Source organism: Melopsittacus undulatus, chromosome 3 (genome assembly GCF_012275295.1).
Source record: "Melopsittacus undulatus isolate bMelUnd1 chromosome 3, bMelUnd1.mat.Z, whole genome shotgun sequence".
In the NCBI taxonomy this organism is placed as follows: Eukaryota; Metazoa; Chordata; class Aves; order Psittaciformes; family Psittaculidae; genus Melopsittacus; species Melopsittacus undulatus.
In genome coordinates this window covers 100,749,476-100,771,453 of record NC_047529.1, presented here as the reverse complement: position 1 = coordinate 100,771,453, position 21,978 = coordinate 100,749,476, and the positions used below count along the sequence as shown (strand labels likewise).

General features: G+C 34.5%; 1 protein-coding gene across 1 annotated transcript in view; it reads left to right on the top strand.

The window, feature by feature from the left end:
- KIF6 (kinesin family member 6) overlaps positions 1-21,978 on the top strand; it is a 141,516-nt gene that overhangs the window by 42,596 nt on the left and 76,942 nt on the right. Inside the window, exons 10-12 of the mRNA XM_034060937.1 lie at positions 1,994-2,097; positions 16,206-16,311; positions 17,172-17,344. Of these exons, the coding sequence (XP_033916828.1) occupies positions 1,994-2,097; positions 16,206-16,311; positions 17,172-17,344 (383 nt within the window). The remainder of the gene's footprint in view (positions 1-1,993; positions 2,098-16,205; positions 16,312-17,171; positions 17,345-21,978) is intronic.

The window sequence follows — 21,978 nt, the reverse complement described above, 5'->3', positions numbered from 1 at the left end:
CTTTTTTTTTCATTAAATCAAATGCCATTTATTTTCATTATTTATCATCTGTAAGTTGAATGAATGCTTTATGAAAGGAGTGCATAATACCTCTTGACATATCTAAGTCTGACTTGTGTAAATTACGTTCTTCATAATGGAGACTTCCTGGCTGCATGAAGTCTCCTGTGTTGGAGATATTCAAGGCCCGCCTGAACAAGTTCCTGTGTGATGTACTCTAGGTTACCCTGCTCTTGCAGGGGGGTTGGACTAGATGATCTTTCGAGGTCCCTTCCAACCCTTGGGATTCTGTGATTCTGTGATTCTGTGTCTTGCTAAGGAGATGAGCTTATACCCAATGTACTTTATAAACAACTCAGCTTATGATCAAAGCATTTGTTTTAAAATTAAAACCAAATTGCTGAGCTTGAATTAATTCTTATTTCCTCTGGCATTCAGTATTGTGCTTCTGAAGATTTTTTGTTTGTTTTAATAATACTTGAAAATAGTCTTTTATCCATATACTGAAAATTGTATTTATGTTGTTGTCTCACTAAGGTTAACATAATTGTCATCCTAACAATTTCAGCATTTAACAGGGATGGTGCTATCAGTTCAGCTTTTTCCGTTTTATACTCCAACCCCAAATTTTGTTTTATTGACTAAGTAGCTGGCACAGACTACATCAGAGTGTGCCACTGGAGTTAGGCAGCCTAAAATCAGGTTAAAATGTTTGACCTGCAATATTCTTGAAGCACTCTTACAACATCTGTAATTAACAAATAATAAATAATAAATAACAAATAATTAACCTTAATAGATTCTTATATAAAATATTCTATGTTTGCTTTTCATATTTATACTAGTAAATGTGTACCCAGTAAGTTTGGAGTTAAAAGAAATAATCATGTGTATGTTTAGATTATTTTGAATTGTGAAATAAAAATACTCATTTAAAGTTAGGAAATCATGGTTAAATTTAATCATAAAAAGAAATACAAATGTTTGAAGGAATTTTAACATCCAGTGCAAATGTGTCATCAGTTTCAACAGTCTTGTTCCTAGAAAGTGCGGGCAATCAAGAATAATTAATTTTTCCTTGAAAACTTTCTTCTCTTGAAAACTTAGTTTGTACATTGAATCAGTTTAATCATATCCATCTAAAAATATCATTGGATTCTTGATACATTTGAGCCATTATAAGGTGATGCATTAATAAAAAGTTCAACCATAAAGTATCCATGAACTTGCTCATTTATGTTTTAGACTTAGGGGCTTGCATGTTGTCCTTGCTTTGTAAAATTTGGTCTTGGGAAGCTGATGATTTGTAAAATACCATTTTATACAGACACTTTTCCCAAAGGTACAGGCTCCAATAATGAGCTATAAGAATTTTAAAATGAAGTACAGTTCTCCAAGTCACTATAGCAATCATTACTATTCATTAATGCAATTTAATGTTAACTTATTTATTTGTCATTAGCAATGGATACATCCTATAATTACAGTATGCTATAATTCTAATAAGAGTGAAATGTTACAAGCAAGAGAAGAAAAGTTAAGATTAAAGTACTAAGATACTGTTTTGGAATTTCTGTTTCTTTATAAAAGTCACTTTTGGTGTGTATTTATCCTTTCTCTAACAAAGAAGTAACAAACTTCTATTCCAAATGTGTTGTGGTTACTAACAGGCAAAACTGATAGTCAGAAAGTCATTTTTATTCCTATGGCAAATTATTTTTTCTTTTGCGAATAATCTTTTGAACTCCTGTACAGCCGTGTCTCCTAACACATAGAATTTACTGAGTTTGGGAGACTTATCTTGTTTTTATAAATGGAAAAGGGAAAAAAAGAGCTTTGTATATTTAAGGCATTCAGACTGTTTTTAAAAAAGAGATGTTTAGGAAAAGAAATTCAAAATATATTATTTCTTTCACTCAGCCTTCTAATGTGAAAATCATAAACTAGCTATTAATCTGTTGGTGATGCTTGGTTTCTGCCTTGCTGTTTGTAGATTATTGTCCAACTGAAAAAAGAGATTCAGGAGCTGAAGGATGAGCTTGCGCTGGTGACTGGCAAACAAAGAACATCAGAACTTTCACAGGAAGAGCTACTTCAGTAATGGCTTACATTGTTTTCGATTTCTTCTTTTCTGCTGATATTTTAGTCAGTTTCTTTGGTAGCATAAATATTTAAATCCATCTCAGAGTTTTAAACTTCTCTGAGTGAGAATAATAATGTGAAGTTAGGTGCCAGGTTAGGATGGCAGTTTTCCATTAAAAGCTGTATGAGGATGCTGGCTGTGTTTTTGCAGCCTCAGCATTGAGGAAGTGGAGTAAATGCAAAGGGTGGGAATGCCTGTCAGATGCCAGGTAAAAAGAAGTGTTGTATAGTAGTGCAGAATGCAAAAACAGTCTCTCACAGAAGTGGATAGACAATCAGAATAATATTCAAGAAATACTTTTTTTTGCTGAGAAGGATCCTGCTGCACTGTTAGTTTGATGTAGGCCAAGAGGAATCTTGCCTTTCCGATGCACAATTAATCAATGTCTTAAAAGCCAAATATTAGGGTTTTTTTAATGGAGCATGCTATTGAAAACACGTCATTAATTCATATAATTATTGTAATATATTACAGCTTTTTGTAACAGATTGATAAAATAGGTAAGAACTTTCTGTATTATCTAGAAGTGTTTATTTAGGCCTAAATGTTCATAATAACAAATTCAGTACCCAGTTCTGAAAATTTAATTGATTCTGTAGGATGAACCTATTTAATATCTCTACCTCATCTGTATAAAGAAAGTAGAAACTGTCTAGAAACTTTGATTAGTATATTAATGGTAACTACGTTGAAGTTCTGAGAGATTTTACCCTTAATTTGGTTTCTCTTGGAACTGATCCAGAAGAAAGCTAAAAATGTTAATAATTTCCCCTGACATCCAGCAGATTCTGGAGACATGAGGACAAGCTTCAACCTTGAAACTTGAGTTTCTCGTGTAGATTGTTGTCATTAATTCTTGGTTTTGATTGTTTTATTTAATTCAGAAACTAAAGGCATCTCTATCAAGGATGGGGAGCTAGATAGCATTATTTAGATGTTTTTTTGCATTGTTAATCTGGGTCATTTTCATCATAGACAGTTAACAGTATAATCTTCTAACCAGAAATGTCCCCTCAGTTCCTACTGGGTTAATATTTTTTTATCATTCTGCACCAAGAAAATAACAGGGTAGCACTCAATGTGACAAAATCAAGCCATAGAAAGAAAATTATAGAAATAACAAGAACAGAGAGGTATCTCTTTCTTTTCCTTCCTTCCTTCCTTCCTTCCTTCCTTCCTTCCTTCCTTCCTTCCTTCCTTCCTTTCCTTCCTTTCCTTCCTTTCCTTCCTTTCCTTCCTTTCCTTCCTTTCCTTCCTTTCCTTCCTTTCCTTCCTTTCCTTCCTTCCGTCCTTGTCTTACATGTAAAATGAAATACCCTTATTAGATGGTTTCTTTTACCCTGACAGAGCTGGTCTTTAAGAAGAGGAATGACTCTCAATGACTATTCAGATATACTCAAATAATACATATATATAGTCATTTAAAGATGCTCTTCCCTAACATTAGTATAAAAATTTGTCACAGAAATCTTCCACTGTAGTCTTGCTTATTTTTTAGTTTTTGTAATGTAAACTGGGGGTTTAGAAATAATTTCGGTTATTTAGGCCACACTCATGAATGTTACTTTCTAAGATTTCTATTTGCCATGAAAATGGCAGTCTTGCAAATGCAAATGGGTTCACAGTTAATGAAAGTGCTAAATATGAATATGCAAAGGAAAACTAGGAATGTATCCTCTGCATAGAATTACACTACAGTGTACATGTCAGGGCCTTGTTCCAGAAATATGTGACTAAAAAGTGTGTCAGTTGGTTTTCCTTTTTATATATATAGCACAATATATAGTGCATTACATTATCTGAAAAGGTTTCTTCTGAGATAATAGTGAGTAATTTTGCATCCCGTTCCTTCAGAAGTTAGCAGGTTTAGCATTACTTTAATGACTTTCTACCTGTAAGAAGACACAGAAGGAGAAATAACTTTCAAGTACCTCAACTAAATTAGGACAACACAAAATTTTAAGTTTTTTTAAGTTTATAATTTATTTTTACTTAGGCTTACGTGGCATGTGAGTTTATTATTTCAGAAGCAAGTTCTTTCTTGGTACATATGCTATGCAATTAAAATATAGAATAAAGTTTAAGTACTGCTGACTGAGGTACAATACTTTTCTTGAGAACCAATAATAAAAAAGGACATCAAACAATTAACTTCATCAGTCATAAATGCCATATAGTGACCTTGTTCAAAGAAAACAATTTTAAATACAGACTTAAAATGGAAAAAATAATTGGATATGGAGTTTTTATGAGTAACAGTTTCAAGCAGAGAGCAGAAGGTACTGCTAGAGAGTAACTGTCATACATATGAGTCAGACTGGTTTATTAGTGCTATGTGCCACAGTTGAATAGAATGTTGAGAGATAAGTCAATCTTTTTTTTAACAGTTAAGCAGAGTGTTCACAGGTAAACAACTGATGTGAGCTAAATACCCAAATGAAAGTGTCATGAAATGATAGTATAAAAAGCCACTACTTCAATGAAAATATCTTTCTGAGGTTTTGAACATGTATGCATTTTGAGCTAGCTTTCATAGGGCAAAATATTTGTGACCATGATGGCTTACATCTGCCTGAGTCTCATGTCCATAAGTGTCCTGTGCATGTATGAAAATCAACAGATAATATCTCAGTGTTCTGTCTCCAGTTAAAGCTATCAATGCATAACACAGTAAATCTTTATGACAGTTCTGTTTATTGAGACTGGCCATCTGAGTTTGGAGCTACTCGTTATCTGGAGAGTTTGTTCAAATTAAAGAATAAATACAGAAGTAAGTAATCCAAATAGACGTATTGACCTGGATGAAGGCTGATGAAATCACATTTTACTATTACTGGAAGATATCTATGTTGTTGTTCACATCTAGTTTCACATCTCTAATGAAACCTAAAAAAAATTATTTATCTGGAGACTTACGGATCAGATTGTTACGACAGACAGAAGAGGAAAAGGAACATGCTATAGGTGATAATGCAGCGTGATGTGTTGCACTTTATTTGGAGTGGTTTTAAGGGAGTGGTGCTGTAGGGAATTACAAACAGAAGAAATTATTATTTTTTTTCTGTGACTGATGCTTTTTTGATATGCCAGAGAGGAAATTATAATTAGGGTCAGTATGGATTTCAAATACTGTTCAGGCATTTCTGCTTAGTTAGGATATCTTCTGTTTAAACATAAGCAAACTATCTTGACATGTGTATATATGTGAATATATATATTGTGTATATATGTAAATAATCCAAGTGTACATAGTTCTTTTAAAAATCTTTTAACAAAAGTCTTAATCGAATTCATTTTATTACAAACAAAGTAATTAATAAGGAGAAGTGTTACTGAATATGGTCTCATTAAAAAAATGGATGTGTGTTAACTCTTCTTCTGATTCATTATACGCATTTCAAGGGAGGTCATACCAATATTAATCTGCTTAAAAATATTTTGTGCCAAATTTTTTATTGATTTGGAACACACATGATGAAAGGAACAAAATATGTTAGTAAAAACTGCAGGCACACAGTACATATTTATTTTGTTGTCTCAGCATAACGCTTTCTGTTGGGCAATGTTCAGTAGAAGATTGGTACTAAAATGAAACTGGGTCCAGTGGTACATGTGTAGATCCAATAATATTTTTAGTCTCTCTACATGTGTTGCAGACAGTAGGTGTTAGTGATTGCCCTGGAAATAAGTATTAATATTATGTTAAAACTATATTTTATATGTTTCTTGGTGTAGTAAGTCAAGAAATGCCAAACATTTCCTACAGTAATGGGCTTCATTCCACTTGTTTACTTTCAGGGGTCTACTCCAGTTAAAATTGCTAGATGTTGGAAGTTAGTATGTTAATAAGCTATGGTTCATTCTTCATAATTTTATTTTTGGTTTGGTTTGTTGTTTTTTTCCCCCTCACTTAAACAAGTATGTTCAGGGATTTTTCTTATTTTTTTTCCATTATTATTATTCATATAATGGAAGAGAAAAAATATCCTGTCAAATAGGCTTTCCTCATAACCACTACAATGTCACATTGTCATTCACCAAGTTTAAAACAAAATGGAAAACATGCTCTTGACTTTTACGCTGAATGCTAAATTATAATACAATGCAGTTTTTCAGTCCTGTGAATAATGCTACAGATGTCTGGAATTCTTACTTCAGAATTCTGTATTAAATGATAATGTAATATTTTTTTATTTTATTCTTTTATTTTCATAAATGTTATACATGAATTCTGGTGTTCTCATTTTGTTTATTTAAAAACCACAGCATAAAAAGTTCAGCTAGACTACATAAGTGGTTCAGAATGTAGTTCATAAAATGCTTCCAAAATCTGAATGGCTTGCTTTGGATCTTGCTATCTACTTCCTCAGCTGTAAAGGGCTGATCTCTAAATATTTGTTTGAGTCTGAGAATTAGCTTCTTGTTTAGGGGAGAAAAAAAAAGATAAATTAAAACTTTGGACTATTTTTTTAAAATATAGAAAATAGCATTATACATCCCAAATAAAAGGAAATCGTACTCTTACTTGCTTCTGTATTATGCTTTAGAATAGAATTAAATGGCCTTTGAATGATTTATTGGGGTTTTGGTGGTTTTTTGAGAAGCATGCCAAAAAGTAAAAGGCTGAGTCCTTTTTGTTTGAATCATTTGGGATTTTTTTAACAATTTTGTTGTTGTTGTTGTTATAAATGATCTCACTAGCAATTTACAATGTGTGCCCAGAAAGTCAGGATTTCAAATCATGGTCCTGTGTTCCAGAGCACCCACGCTTCCAGAGCTTTTGCCAGCTGGAATTCTCTAGGAACAAGACTGGAAGTACTGGCTTAGCACTTCAATTTATTAATAACTTTACCTTATTTCTTTCAGATACATATGTTATTACAGACACTTCTATTTTTTACTTCAACAGTCATATATTGTTCATCTCACTCAAGTCCTGGATATCTCATTACTTCTTTCTGTCTTTCATTTTTCTGTTTCAACATTGTGACATCTGTATGCTATCATGTTATTAACAATATTGCACTGTTGTATGATATAGAGCTTTACAGTTACTCATGCTTAAGCTGTTAAACAAATGGTTTCATTTACAAAGCAGAGCAAATGTACTTATTTACTGATGTCAGTGTTCAATTTCAGTTGCAAGGTGGAAGAAATAAAAGCGTATTACCTTGCCTTATGTCAACACAGCTCTGCAGACAGTGGATTTGTGCAGAAGTTAGCAGACTGACTGGCCTAAGCTGTGTAGGCAAAATCCAAGAGAAAAGAAGCTACCTTAGTTATAAAGTAGTCTTAAAATGTCTCACATTAGCTTCTAGCTTAGATGCCTGGTTTAGGATGCTATTAAATCAATGTATTCCCCTAGAGGGCATTTTTTCTCTTACATGTTATAAAACCTTTAGTGACAGCACAGGGAGTTAAACTCCTAATTGCAGGTATGTAAGCTGGATGCTTAAAATAAATGTAAAAACTTTTCTGTGATCTTACTATTTTGCTTCAAGACCACTGGGGAAAAAAAAATCTTATTTAAACTGATCACATTTTACATCAAAACTACTGAGAGATAATTTAAAATTATTTTCCAAGATTAGCAAGTTTGGTTAATTAGGAAGAGTTGGACAGTATGTACTATGTGCTGTTTTCTAATATTCAGAAGTCATCTAATATTGTGTGGTTTCAAGAGAGGTAATGAAATATGGTATAACTGATATTAGTGAGGTATATGGAGAAAAGATAGCATAGCTAAATTTTATTATTTAGATATTTGAAAAAATCTTTAAAATCTTTGAGCCAATTTCCAGATGTATATCTTCAAAAGCAGCTTTTTGAATCTCACTGAAATTTGTTGAATGCTTGGTCAGCTGAGTTGCATCCGAAAGTTCTGCTAAATACCTGCTTGAATTTTGGCACTTTAAATACCTTTTGAAAATCACTTTCTTCTGAACTTTTATGTCTAATTAATAACCTGTAAATGGCACTTTATGCAATTTTTTCAGAACTACTGTCTTCTATATTTTAGAAATGTCTCTGTGTTCATCCATATGAGTCCTTTTGACTTCCTTAAGTACCCATTATGCTTTTCATACCTTTGTTTTTATTTTGAGCTCTTGCTATGTTCTACTTAGAGATATTTATATTTTTTAAATTTTGATAAACTGAAGCTTAGTGTTCTTTTGCTGGTTTTAGATATACTCCAGTGATTTGAATCTGACTACTCTCATGGCCACAAATATTAGCTGGCAGTAAAAAGCATTTCGTTATGTATGTACTTTCGGTCTGCTATTATAATGTGCCATTGAAAAAGGAAATTATCTACTCAGCAAGCTACTTGACATGTTTCTTTAAAAATAAAAAATAAAAATTTGTATATGGAGTGTTAGTGCAGGCATTTTTTTCTCCTGTATAAGCCAGTCTTGATCTCTTTATAGTCTATGCCTAATCTCCCCTTGACTTACTTGTACAAAGATTTAGATCTGTGTGCGTTTCATCATTGGGCTGAATGATTTTCAACTGTGTAGAAACTCTTTTCATCTGTTTGCCGCATTGTAGCCATCTAATTCAGAAGAATCTCCTCAAATAAGGAAGAGCAGAAATGGCTTTGTCCATATGCTTGACAAAAAGGAAAGGGGGGTTTATATCTATAAAAGGAGTTGTATGCTTCTCTACTGTGCAGTGCAAATGTTTAATGATAATCATCTTTAAGTATGTTCCTGTTTGTTTGATTGCTTTACAAAATTAGAAGCCCTATTTTCAAAATTTTGTTTTCAAATATTTTAGTACTCTTACTTCTTATCTACTAAGAGAATAGTGTGAAGGCTTAGGTAACTAGTTCCACTATTTAGTTACCTTAATCATTATTGTTTCATCTAGGAGTTAACCCACTTTAGTTAAATTAGAGGTTAAGCAGATATTTCTAGAATATAGAATATAGCATTATACTCTGCATATGTCAATTAGGCAATTACTTTCATGTTCACTACCCATCAGTAATGTATTACAGCTCTTCTCAGGTCAAGTTCAGATGTGTTCTGTGTAATTTATCTTCTTTTTCATGTAATTAGTATGGCCTGAAAACAAGAAAATAATGCCTGGAAATACCTTCCCTTTTTCCTTCTGTCCTCCACAGCATTATTGACAAAATTTGCTGCTTAAGATCTCCATGTTCTTTCCATACTTATGCACACTTGAAGCTAACTTATGCGGATGGCTCTTATTAAATATAAAGACAATTCTGCTTCATATCATGTTTTTTAGCTAGATTCATAAAATATGTAGAGATATGGAGTTGCTTTTTTTCAGTAACGGACATAATAAAAAACACTTAAAGATAATTTTCAAAATTAACATATAAAGAAACTGGTAAGAAGTATACTATACTCCATACTTCATACTATACCAGTAGAATAGCTATTGCAAAAGTCTAGGTAAACAAGCTTCTTTAATTGAAGCAACCTCTCTGATTACTGCAAGTGTTTCAGTAACTTCTTTGTTTGCAGCTTACTATTTTTCATAAATTTAGATTTCTATTTTGCTTGTCAGAGTTCACATCTAGCACACGAAATTCATTGTTCTTTAAGTGAACTTAATTTTGATGCATAATATAGAACGTCAGTGATCAGGGCAAAAAAACAGTGATCAGTTAAAAGGCAAGCTCTCCCAGAAATGAATCATGACACACAAAGCAAGGTCAAAATGAGTCCTTCCAAATCTGTGTTTTGAGACTGTGCATCCTGCATGCTATTGAGAGCTCTAAACTTTAAAAACATACTCTCATTTGGAGAGGAGTGCTTTTCTGATGCATTTCAGCTGTGCAGTTTGCATCCTGGTTCATGCAAACATACGACTGATTCAGAAGTGGATTTTCTTTTTTCTAAATATGGAAGTCTGTTATTTAATAGATGGGTGAAACTGAAGTAGCACAATGCCCATCTAAGCATTCTGGAGCTGGGCTATCAGAAAAATTGCATGGAATCTAACGCAGTGTGGATTGAAAGCTTTTGTGATTTATGTGTGGTCTAAATGGTAATCAGAGTTCATTAAAAAGTATTCTGAAAGGCAGAAAGTCACAGAAGAGAAATAAAGTTGATAATATAAAAGCTGCGAGCTGCAGTACAGGGTGCGTTTACCTTATTTGCACAAAAACTGTAAAGAAAGAAATTCTAGACCAAGAATTTGGGCCTGATTCACAGTTACTAACCAGAGAGCACTGTTAGTTTAACATCTTTCCATACCAACTGTTTACGCTGAGTTTTCTTCCCAGCATCAGTGTAAGAACAGACTTGTGCTTGACACAGCTTGTGTTTGCAAAGTCTGGTATCGTGATTCAAGCTCACCTGGGTCAGCACTGGCATACCTTTCTTTTTGCACTAGGTTAACCTAGTACAATAACCACCTGGTAACCACTATCAAAATTAATTTTAAATTAATCTCATAAATTACTTGATACTGTTCCCTAGGCATTCACTTAGAAAATTTTTCGTTTGTGAAATTTTTCACTCATGTTTTCTGTTTGTTTTGGGATTTTTGTGATGAGAACCGAGAAAAAAAAAACCTCTATTCTTTGTTTACTGCTGTTTTCTACAGAAAATGGGTCTTTGCCATATTCTTCCTCCTTTGGGGAATTTCTGTTAGGAAAACTATTCTTCCTGATACAGAGGGTTCTGGCAATAGGCTTCAGCACACCTTTGATCTTAGTATAAATGAGGCCTGCTGTTCCTAGGGCAGAACCTCACAGTTCTAAAAGGAAGACTAGAGATATATGAAAAATCCCCTTTTTAATCTTCATCTACTGTAAGAAAATTATTAATAAATATTTAATGGTCTGTAACTTCCTTTACCTAACCAACATACAAGAGAAAAGAAAAAATAGGGAACTATTTTCTTTATCCAGAAATTAGAAAAGACATTTTAATCTGATTTTAAATATTTTTTTCTGTCATGTGAAATTACCAAATTTGATTAGCACAAGTTCTGCATGGAAATATTATTGAGAGTCTTAGTATGCTGGAAGTAATGAAAAATGCATTAGCTGGCTTACTAATGCTATTAACTACAACAAATAAAATACTATTAGTTTAATACTTGCTTCTACACAGAAACAGATTTTTAGCAGTTATAAGATACACTTTTAGAGCTGCTTTTATTTTATTTTAGAACTTTCAGTGCAAGTATCTTGTGGTTAGATCCTTCTATTTCAGATCAGTTTAGTCTTTTCTGATGTAACTGACCAGTATAACAAAAATACCTCAAATTGAAAGAGTTTAAATTGACCATCTTACATTAAATGAGTATCAAATTTAAAAATTAAAGTACATGCTGTATATTTCCACTGGAAAATCAGCTATTTTCAATTCTGTGTTTGCAGCTAACCCCATCATTTCATTGAATTTCAGTTAATTAACAGTTTCCATCATTGCTTTTTCCCATCAAGCTGAGTGCAATTCCCTTTTCTAAGCTGAGCAGTGAGAAGACTTGAGGCTGAGTATTTTTTTAAGGTGTCTCCAGTGTGAAATAGAATTCCTGATGTGGATCTTCAGGCGATGGTATGGAGACCATCTCTTTATTCAGGTTTCTGCTCTTTCTGTTTTTTTTCCCCCTTCTCCCATGGTTGTTTACAGTCTCCGTTATTCTGTGAAGATCTCTGGAAATGGATTGGAATTAGTGTTGTTTTTTTCCAGTTGTAAAACTGCAAATCAAATTATTGTGTAAATGGTCAGAGGGCTGGAGCACCTCTCCTATGAAGATGGTCTGAGAGTCGGGCTTGTTCAGCCTGGAGAAGAGAAGGCTCTGGGGAGACTTTAGAACAGCTTCCAGTGCCTAAAGGGGGCCTACAAGAAAACTAGAGAGGACTTTTGACAACGGACATGTAATGTGTGACAGGACAAGGGGGAAATGACTTTAAGCTGAAAGAGGGTAGACTTAGATTAGATATTAAGAGAATTTCTTTACTATAGAGGTGGTGAGACACTGGAAGAGGTTGCCCAGAGAAGCTCTGTCTGCACCGTCCCTGGCAGTGTTTGAGAGCATGTGGGACTGGGCTTAGAGCAACGTCGTCTAGGGGAGGGTGTCCCTGCCCATGACAGGGGGGTTGGAACTAGATGAGCTTTAAGGTCCTTCCAACTCAAACCATTCTGTGGTTCTATGATTCTATAAATCACTTGAAAAATAATAGTTCAGTTAACTAAGATCTGTTTATTGAGAAGTTTCAAGTTTCATCTGTATCATATTGTCAGTTCATTTTTTGCCTTTGTTTTATACTTCAGTGTACTGAAAGAATCCCAGAATATCCATAGTGTTGTCAGACTACGTTTATTTTAGAAGGGTTCTGTTAATTTTTACACAGAAACCTAAAAAAAATGTGAGGGTGCAGTGATTTCTTTTGCTGGTATTCATGAGGTTTATCATTGTTGCTCTTTTTTTATTCTTTATTTTGGTCTTGTTCATAGTGTTTAGACTAGATTGGTCTATTTTTATTCTAATTCTTATAGGTGAAATTTTACAAATTTTTCAAAAAATACACTGAAGATTCTGCTACAGTTTGAAAGGAGTCTGAATTGGTTATAATTTCTGATTTACACTCTTCTATTTGAGACTTGAATCAGTCTTCTAGTGCTCAAATATCTTTTGGCTTCTATGTACTCCTTTGGAATAAAAAAAAACTGAATTGGTCTGTTGTGTTTTTTCAAGAATGCCAAACACCTTAAAGGTAATGTAAGAGAAAGGAAATAGCAGCTCGTATCTATAGATACAGCTTGTCTAATTTGTTATTCTTAACAAATTAAACTTGACTCTTGACTGGTATGATAATAATTTTGAAAAAAATTGAGCATCATTTTACAAGATTTTTTTTTTCTTCTCTTGAAATATTTTAACTTTGCTTGGTGTTATTCTGGTAATGGTAATAGTGCAAGTTCACGTTCCCTATTAGTGGATGAACAATCCAACGCCTGGTGAATTCTGCTTCACAATGATAGGAAGAGCTGACATCGAAGGATCAAGTTTTACCCTACTGGTGATGTGTTGTTGCAATAGTAATCCTGCTCAGTACAAGGGGAACCACAGGTTTCAGACCCCTGGTGCATGCGCTTGGCTGAGGAGCCACTGGCACAAGGCTGCCATCTGGGGGCTTATGACTGAGTGCCTCTAAGACAGGATCCCACCTAGACACTTGAGATTGACCCAGGAGATTACAGTCTTGTTCAGAATGACTGGATTAAAGCCCTTCCTGAATCTTTGTTAGCAAAGACAGGCCTTCTTCTTAGGAGAAGAAAACCTCCTATCTGAAAACCCAGGCTGATGGAGCTCATCTGGCCTTGTAAGGTCTTCCATCTAAGATAAGGACACTCTTATGAAACCTACAACCTGCGGACTTCGCTGTCACCGTCCTAGCTCGCTAGGCCTGGCTGTTAAACCTCAGGTGTAAAGGGTGGGGCAAGTTCTGTGCAAACTGTGCCTCACCTAAAAAATTGACTGGTCAGGCTGGAAGGGCTTGCTCTCACTTGTCAGTATGGACAGGCGAGGGTCGAAATGGTAGGTGACATGGTGCATGGGAATCTGCAAATCCAACCTTGCATGCGGGCAGACCAGCGCATGGGTAGCTCGAGATTGCTCAGGAGATGACAGTCCTGGTTGGACACTTCATGATTGCTTAAGCACCCTTTTCAAACCAGATTTGCATATCCCACATGCCCTTGGTCGTCATGCTTGTAGTGAGCTTGGTTAAAGCCCTTCCCAAATCTTCACTCGCGAAACCAAGCTACCAATAGTGCAAGTTAGTGTAATTTTTTTAATTGATTCCCATAGGCTAAATGGGTCATCATCTGAGTATGGGTAAAACTCTGGCAAACAAAGTAAGGTTAAAATATCTACTATCTATTTCAAGATTCAAGGTGCATTTTTATAAATGATTTCATGTATTCACTCTAGACAGTCTTGTTATAAAAACCTTTTTTTTTTTTACTTCCTCATACTCAAATCAATAAGGTGCTTAAGACAGTGACAAATACAGAATTTCCCCGTGTTTGTATCACATTTGTATCACATAATGGGAATATATCACATTCTCATTAGTAGTATTAGTGCCTCTCTCTTCCTACCTCCACATATAAAGGACTAATTCTCCTGCTCATTGTGCTTAGTGTGTCTGCAAAAAGTGTGAATAATCTCTCATATAATCTTGGTCTCTGTTCTGGTGGGTTCTTCATGCAGAAAAAAATATGTAGCAATATGTAAAATGTTGGTATCTTTTACTCAGTAATTTTTATAGCCTCTTAACTCGAGAAGCAAGTCAATGCTAGTTAATTCCTCTGTAACTAGTATTTTTCTTTAACTGTCTTCTCTTTAAGACTTCCACATATACAGCTCACATTGGCTTCAGGGAGCATTCTATAAATTCAGCAGTTGTGAATTTTGTACATATAATGAATCGTATAGACAACATATCTCTTGTCTGTTGACTGAAATAATGAAAATGGGAAAATACAGTTTATCTGAAAATAACTGAAAGTTGCTCTCTGTTTTTCTCATCTTTTCCTCCTGCTTTGAGAATTAACAGTACACCATGGTGAACTCTGGAGGAGATGAATGACCAAAACTCTCTGTTATGTTTTCCAATTTTTATTCCAGTCTTAAAGCTACTTATTTTCAGATATTTATCACCTGAAAATAATTAATATTATTGTTTTGGGGTTTTTTTTTGTTTGCTGTGTGTCTTGTTGTTTTATCCTCCAGCAGGGAATTATAATGCCTGAAATTTCTCTATGTGGTTAAAGACAAGTGTTTAAGATAATCAAATGGCCACAAGATTCCCAATCCTGTTACTGAAAAGGATAAACGACTATCACGTGACATTCAGAAGGCTTGTGTATTAATTGAGCAGCTCAGCTAGTCCAAACGAAACACTAGGCACTGACATGGTCCTGAACTCCTACACTTCTCAGGTGATTGGGTACTTGATGCAGGCACTGTAGATAGCTTGGCTCACTCAGGTTCAGAACCTAATGTAATCTTTGGACAGTAATATTCTAAATAAACATTTAAAATGATAGAATAATAGTTATAAAATTTGTCACGAACCAGGAAGCCTTTAATCTAAAATGACGGAGTTTGAACTTGCACTTACTATTTTCCAGAAATGCACTTTAGTAAGTGGGCCGAGGGCTAGTTTTCATTTAGAAATCCTTTGCCCTTTTTCTTGAGGATGCTCTGCAATGTATTCCGAAATGCAAGAACTGGAAAGGTAATGAGAGCATGCAAGAGAAAATCTGTCTTTCCACACAGCTGTGACATCCAGTCCAAACACATTGTATATTATGCCTGTGTAGCTATCCAGTCTGAATATTTTATTTTGGTTTTGAAAAAAACAAGAGGATGTTTTTCAGTGCTGGATTTTCTTATGAAGACTGAATTACCAAAATAAGAATTAGTTTTCCCTAATGGAAGATGAGATGTTTGTTAAATAAGAACAAATTGCAAGAGAATAAAATACTAACTACATTTCATTAGTCAGAAGAAGAGCAGTAAGTCTTTTTTTGATACAGATATTTATAGATTTCCAAGATAAGTTGCTGTGCTTGGTGATTGGAGCAAATAATTTTATGTATGAAAGCTGTTCTATCTGCTGACTCTTGTAATAGAAAAGGAAGTAGATTTTTCTTTTGCATGAATAATCATATATATTTGAAAATTTTATGCCCAAAGCCTCTAAATATTTAGTTTTCTGAGAGGGCAGGCTTTAGATCTTTTAAATTACAGGGTGGCAGAAGAAGAGAATATTTTAAAATAAATGGGGAAAAGGTTACTTCTTAGATGCTTTTAGTTCTAGAAGTATTCCTTAGCATCTCCAAGTGTGTTCTGATGTGGAGTTATAGAAGCTACAGTATCAAATCCAGATTTTAGTATCAGGAACAAATGTGTATTTAAATTGCATGGACCTTGAAAGAAAATAGCCTACCAATGTAAGTCATCCTGGGAAGTCTTGAATTGTATTCGACACAAAACCTCACAGAGTTGTCTGCATGTTTGTGAGGGTTTTTTTTCCTTAAAAATTCTTTGTATTTTTCAGGTTGGATGAGTTGATTGGAACATTTCTTAAAGATAATGATCCTGATAGCACTTTGGATGTTGGTGCTGACATGCGCAAGATCAAGTATTGCTTTGCTCATATGAAGGTATTTCTTTTAAACCTAGATGGAAGCTCAGCTGGCACTGAAAATAACTTGAAGACATTCAGGGTTGAAAAGTGTTAAAAGTAATACAATACAGTTGGGAGGCATTGGAAAAGGGTAAAACAATTGAACTGTGACATGCGCAGAGGACTGATAGAAATCTGAAATTTAGTTAGAAAAATTCAGTGGCATTTTGTGGAAATCCCAGCAAGGGTCTCTCTGTGTATGCATATGTATTCCCAGCACTGTGAAGGCTTTATTTTGGACAAACTATATTGAAAGAGAGAAAACAAAGAATAAAAATATCATATCCCTGAATCTGTTACACTAACTATCCTGACACTGTTGTAAGGTCTCTTAAATCACTGAGCAAACAAAATACACTTAATCTAGGAAAAATGTGAAAATAATAGGAAAAGCAATAGAAGATAAGCCTTTTTGTAATTTGGGGTATAGTTTTGATATATCTCAAAAATTTGGGATATATATATATTTGAGATATAGTTTTATTTGGAAATGTAATAACATACACATTCCTGATCTTAATTTATTGTCTTCAAATAATTAGGCTTTAATTACAGTGTTAATAATAAAAGTTCTGTAATACCACAGAACACTGGAATTTATATGTAGAAAGAGTAAATTGTACTTTTTGTAGTGAAGATAAGCAAATACAACTTGTCCCAAGTGCATATACCCACTTAAAGTGCATGTAACTTTAAGTCAATGCATGGCATGCTTTTCTTCTGTCAAAAGTCTAGAAAGCCTTACCTTTTCTAGCACTGCAAGACACTCTTAGGGAAGCATAGATATGTAGTTGGAGCTAAAGTTAAAGGAGTGTGCTTCTTTTTTTCTTCTAATAGGAACTAATAAATCAGTCAAAGATTTCTGATAGAAAATGTCTCTCACAACACACCTCTGAAGAAAAAGACACCAACAAAGAAGCAGAAGAACTGAAAAAAATGAAAGAACTTCTACAGCAAAGAGACAATGAAATCAGTATCCTTTGTGAGAAAAAAAAATTGGTTTTAAGCTGATCTGGCTTTCATGGTCTTTGTGTGTGTGAGAGAGGCATTAGCTGCTGGAAGGAAATTTTCTCTACTAACTCCACTGTGTTAAAGCAATTACTCAGTTCCCAGCTTTTATGTGGCAGGACTCCTGCTTTGCACCTGCTTCTATTTCAGTTGTGACTCAAACCAAAATCCTGCATCCAAACACCACTTAGCTTTAGAATGGTCCAGCCAACATCCAAATACTGTGGATCAGGCCATGTCTAAAACACTCCCCTGAAGCAAATTAAACCATTTTTTAGAATAGGAAACTGTTGCTATATAAAGACCAATTTATTACCTTACAGAGAGTAGATCTTCCTGTAAGTGTTATTTTTAGCCAAATGAAGTGCTGTTTTGGGCTATTTCCTTTAGAACAAATATTAAGCTTGTATTTTTTATGTGTAACTTTAAAATTTAAATTAAAGCTGAATTTTTTTTGCATATAAAAATACTAAACTGCTCAGATGTCCATTTCACTACCCTCACAGGAAACACAAGTAACTGCACTGTTGCACAACGGCTGGGAATTATTTTTAGCAGGTTGACAGAACTGGGGGAAGACTACAGCACCACTATGTCCCTAACTTTGTAGCTACTTGCTGGCTAAAGGGTGACTATGGCAGAGAACTTTAAAAATAGTTTTGGTTTTGTTTTGAGTTTATAGGTAACAGATTCTTTCACAGTTACTAGTAAAAAACAAACTCAGGTGCATTCTTTGTGTTCAACAATTCTGGATCAAAGGGTAATGGCATTTTACACTGTGATGTAGCATGCTCCCAGTCTGAATTGAGGTGGCAGGAAAACTTTACTATTTCTGCTCTGTTACAGAAGATAAGGTATTAATTTTCCAAGATCCACTTTCAAATAAGTTTAGCTATAATCTCAGTTATCATTCCTTAAAAAAAATCTTCAATTTTAATGTTATTTTTAAGAAAAGCGGAGCATATCTATCAGACACACTTGTGTTTGATAGATATATACAGCTGTATTTGCAGAAGTACAATAAACTTGTGCAAATCCATGTTAGAGTTATGAAGGAAGAATGTAAGAACTAAGACTGTGAACACAACACTGATTTACAGAGTCTGCAGCTGCTAAGTGACTGTACCTTATCATTAGAAAATTAATAACATGTCTAAGGGGAGGAAGTAGTGGGAAGCATGGAAACTGTTTAGTCAATAGCTATGAGGTGCTTCTTGCCTGTGGTAGCTAAGAACTCTTGTAGCAACTGAATTGTAAAGTGTTTTGTCGTTACTACCTAGTCCAGTTAATAATAGTCCCTGAAGACTACTTAGATTTTCTGCTGTTCATTTAGAAGATTAATTAGGATTCAAATGAATAGCATAGCAAAAAAATATATCCCAGGAACTTCTGTGGTTTTGGCTGAATGGACACAGGATTCTTTATTATAAGCCCTCTATAAACTGTTAGGCAAAATTAATTTATATCAAATATATTTCCAGTAAATACATAGTGTTATTGGAAGAAATTTCCTAAAGACCTGTTCTGCATTTCAGTAAACCTTATTGTGAAAAGCTTGTAGATGTGATTCACTTGCCACGCAATCTGTAAGTTAAGGGTTATTTTTCTTTTATTTGGAAATTCTGTTTATCACTAAGTTTAAAAAATAAAAAATAAATGAAAAAAAGAAAAAAGGAATCTCACACAATAGCAATAAGATACTAAAATTTTAATTCCTGTTTGTCTGTAAATGCTTTTATCAGACATTGACTGAATAGGATGAACAATTCTGGTCAATGCGTGAAGTTGTTACAGTTTAGTAAAAATTAACCTGCTGTTTGGAAAAACTAAGGTGGATGAGAGTATGACATTCACATGTAGGCTTCCATAATATGAATTGTTCCACTTGGTAAGCTGGCTAACTAACTAAATGAAAGGCTTAGCGATAAACAAAATTATTGTTATCTTATAAGAAAGAGGTCCTTAATGATTTCCTTAATATATCTTGCAGACATTCTGGTAAATATGATAAAAAAAGAAAAAAAAGAAAGCACAAGATGCTCTTTTCCAGCTTAATGCTGCCTCTGCTGCTATACCATGTGCTGTGCCTTCATCAGCAGATGATTGCTATTTGTCTGTAGGTAACTGATAACAAATTTTTATCTCTTAAAGCCCATATTCTGTAAAATTTAATAGGTGAGCATATCAAATAGTGGTCATTGAAAAAATAATTATTTGGGACAGATGGTTGGCACGAGGAATCTGCCACAATGATGAAATATTGTGTTTAGTTAATACGAAAAAGGAAATGTACTGGATTCCCATCCTGTTCAGATAATGAGTTTTATATGGACATCTGTCTGGGTAGTATGCTTTGAGATAAGACTTTTTTTATAGTATGCTTTGAGATAAGACTTTTTTTATATGATTCAATTGCACATTATATGGTTTTCTCATTCTGAAGGTGGCTGGAAATCAGCTCCCTTCTTTCCTGTCTTCTTTTCAATCAGTTTTGGGTCAGGCTCAGATATGTCATTCCACATGGATATGAAAATGATGAAGCCCTCAATAACCAAATAGCATAAAAAATGAAAGTCCTTTCTTAGGTTTACTTTTAGTTAATTTATTTTTAAAGTTTTTGATCATGTTGCTTGAGTTATTTTTAGACTATATAAGGTATCCATATATCTCTGCATTCTGTAATATGGCCTGACATTCAGCTGCAAGTCAGGTCCAGTAGTGTTGACAGAATTTGGACTTACAATCTTTTGTAATATATATCTGTTATAATGATATGCTTTAAAATATTATTTATTAAAATGCTTGTGTTGTTGTCCTCAGGGAATATGTAGATGAAAGACATAAAGCAGTAGAAACACTGTTAATAATACAACATATACAGCCTTGCCAGTATCCCTTAAATCCAACCTCAGGAGACCAATTGTCTCTGCAAGAATATAACTGAGTGTCCAGACTCTTTCATGCCTTTGTGTCTCTGAAAATGACAGTGTTTTCTACCTAATATATAAATAACCTTATTTTTTCCCTTTTCTTTGTTTTGTTTTTTAAAGTTCTGAAAGTAACAAGTTTCAATATTTATCTTCATACAGTAATATTTATATTTTAGTTCTTGTAGACTGGAGGTTATATATTTTTTAAATCAGTTGGTAGTGTTTTCACAGTTTAATTCTCCATGATGCTGAGAGTAAAATTTGAGTAAAATTCACTCTTTAATACTTGTAAACGTATGCAGACATTTCATCAGAAAATGTTGGAAAAGGTCTCACTGTATATTTTATGTAAGTATTTCAGAACATACAGTAATAGTTAATTTTAAGGCCAGAGGGCTCAAGGGAAAAAAAAAAGCAAAAGAATGTGAGAAAAGTTCTGAGAGTCAAAGTCAGTAAAAAGAAAGCCAGTATTAGGACAAGCAGTCTATATCATGATTGAAAAAAATCAAAAAAACAACACACCCCTCCATTCCTCCACCCTCACCCCCCCAAAAAAAAAACAAACAAAAACCAAAAACACCAGGGAACTATAAATTACAGATCACTATCAAATGAAGAAAAAGCCCCTCTATCCGTATGAAACATTGCACTTTCTTTGAAAGCAAGTTACTGTTTTGAGATCCTTGGCTGCAAAATACCATAAACCCTCAAGTGGTTATTACTATTTTTTTGTCTTATTGTAAATCTATAACAGTGCAAAGATACATTGGTGCATTCCTTGGCCTTCAGAAGCTCTTAGCTCTGTCTGCTGATAGCTATAATATAGCTCTTTTTGCTATTGGACATTTGTATGCTTCAGACTTGATTAATCCTGTTTGTTCTATCAAAGAATAAATCAAAATGTCTTGAAAGAGCACCATCTGGAAAAGCATAATGGTCAACCTACATAACAAAATAAGTTATTTGCAAATAAGTAGTTTTAATACTCTTTAATACCCACCAAATAGAATCATAGACTCATAGTTAGTGTTGGAAAGGACCTTAAGATCATCTAGTTCCAACCCCCCTGCCATGGGCAGGGACACCTCACACTAAACCATATCACCCAAGGCTTCATCCAACCTGGCCTTGAACACTGCCAGGGATGGAGCATTCACTACCTCCCTGGGCAACCCATTCCAGTGCCTCATCACCCTAACAGTAAAGAATTTCTTCCTTAGATCCAATCTAAACCTCTGCTGTTTAAGTTTCAACCCATTACCCCTTGTCCTATCACTACAGTCCCTAATGAAGAGTCCCTCCCCAGCATCCTTATAGGCCCCTTTCAGATACTGGAAGGCTGCTATGAGGTCTCCACGCAGCCTTCTCCAGGCTGAACAGCCCCAACTTTCTCAGCCTGTCTTCATATGGGAGGTGCTTCAGTCCCCTGATCATCCTTGTGGCCTCCTCTGGACTTGTTCCAACAGTTCCATGTCCTTTTTATGTTGAGGACACCAGAACTGCACACAATACTCCAAGTGAGGTCTCACAAGAGCAGAGTAGAGGGGCAGGATCACCTCATTTGACCTTCTGGTCACGCTGCTTTTGATGCAGCCCAGGATACGGTTGGCTTTCTGGGCTCCAAGCGCACACTGCAGCCGGCTCATGTTCATTTTCTCATTGACCAACACCACCAAGTCCTTCTCCACGGGGCTGCTCTGAATTTC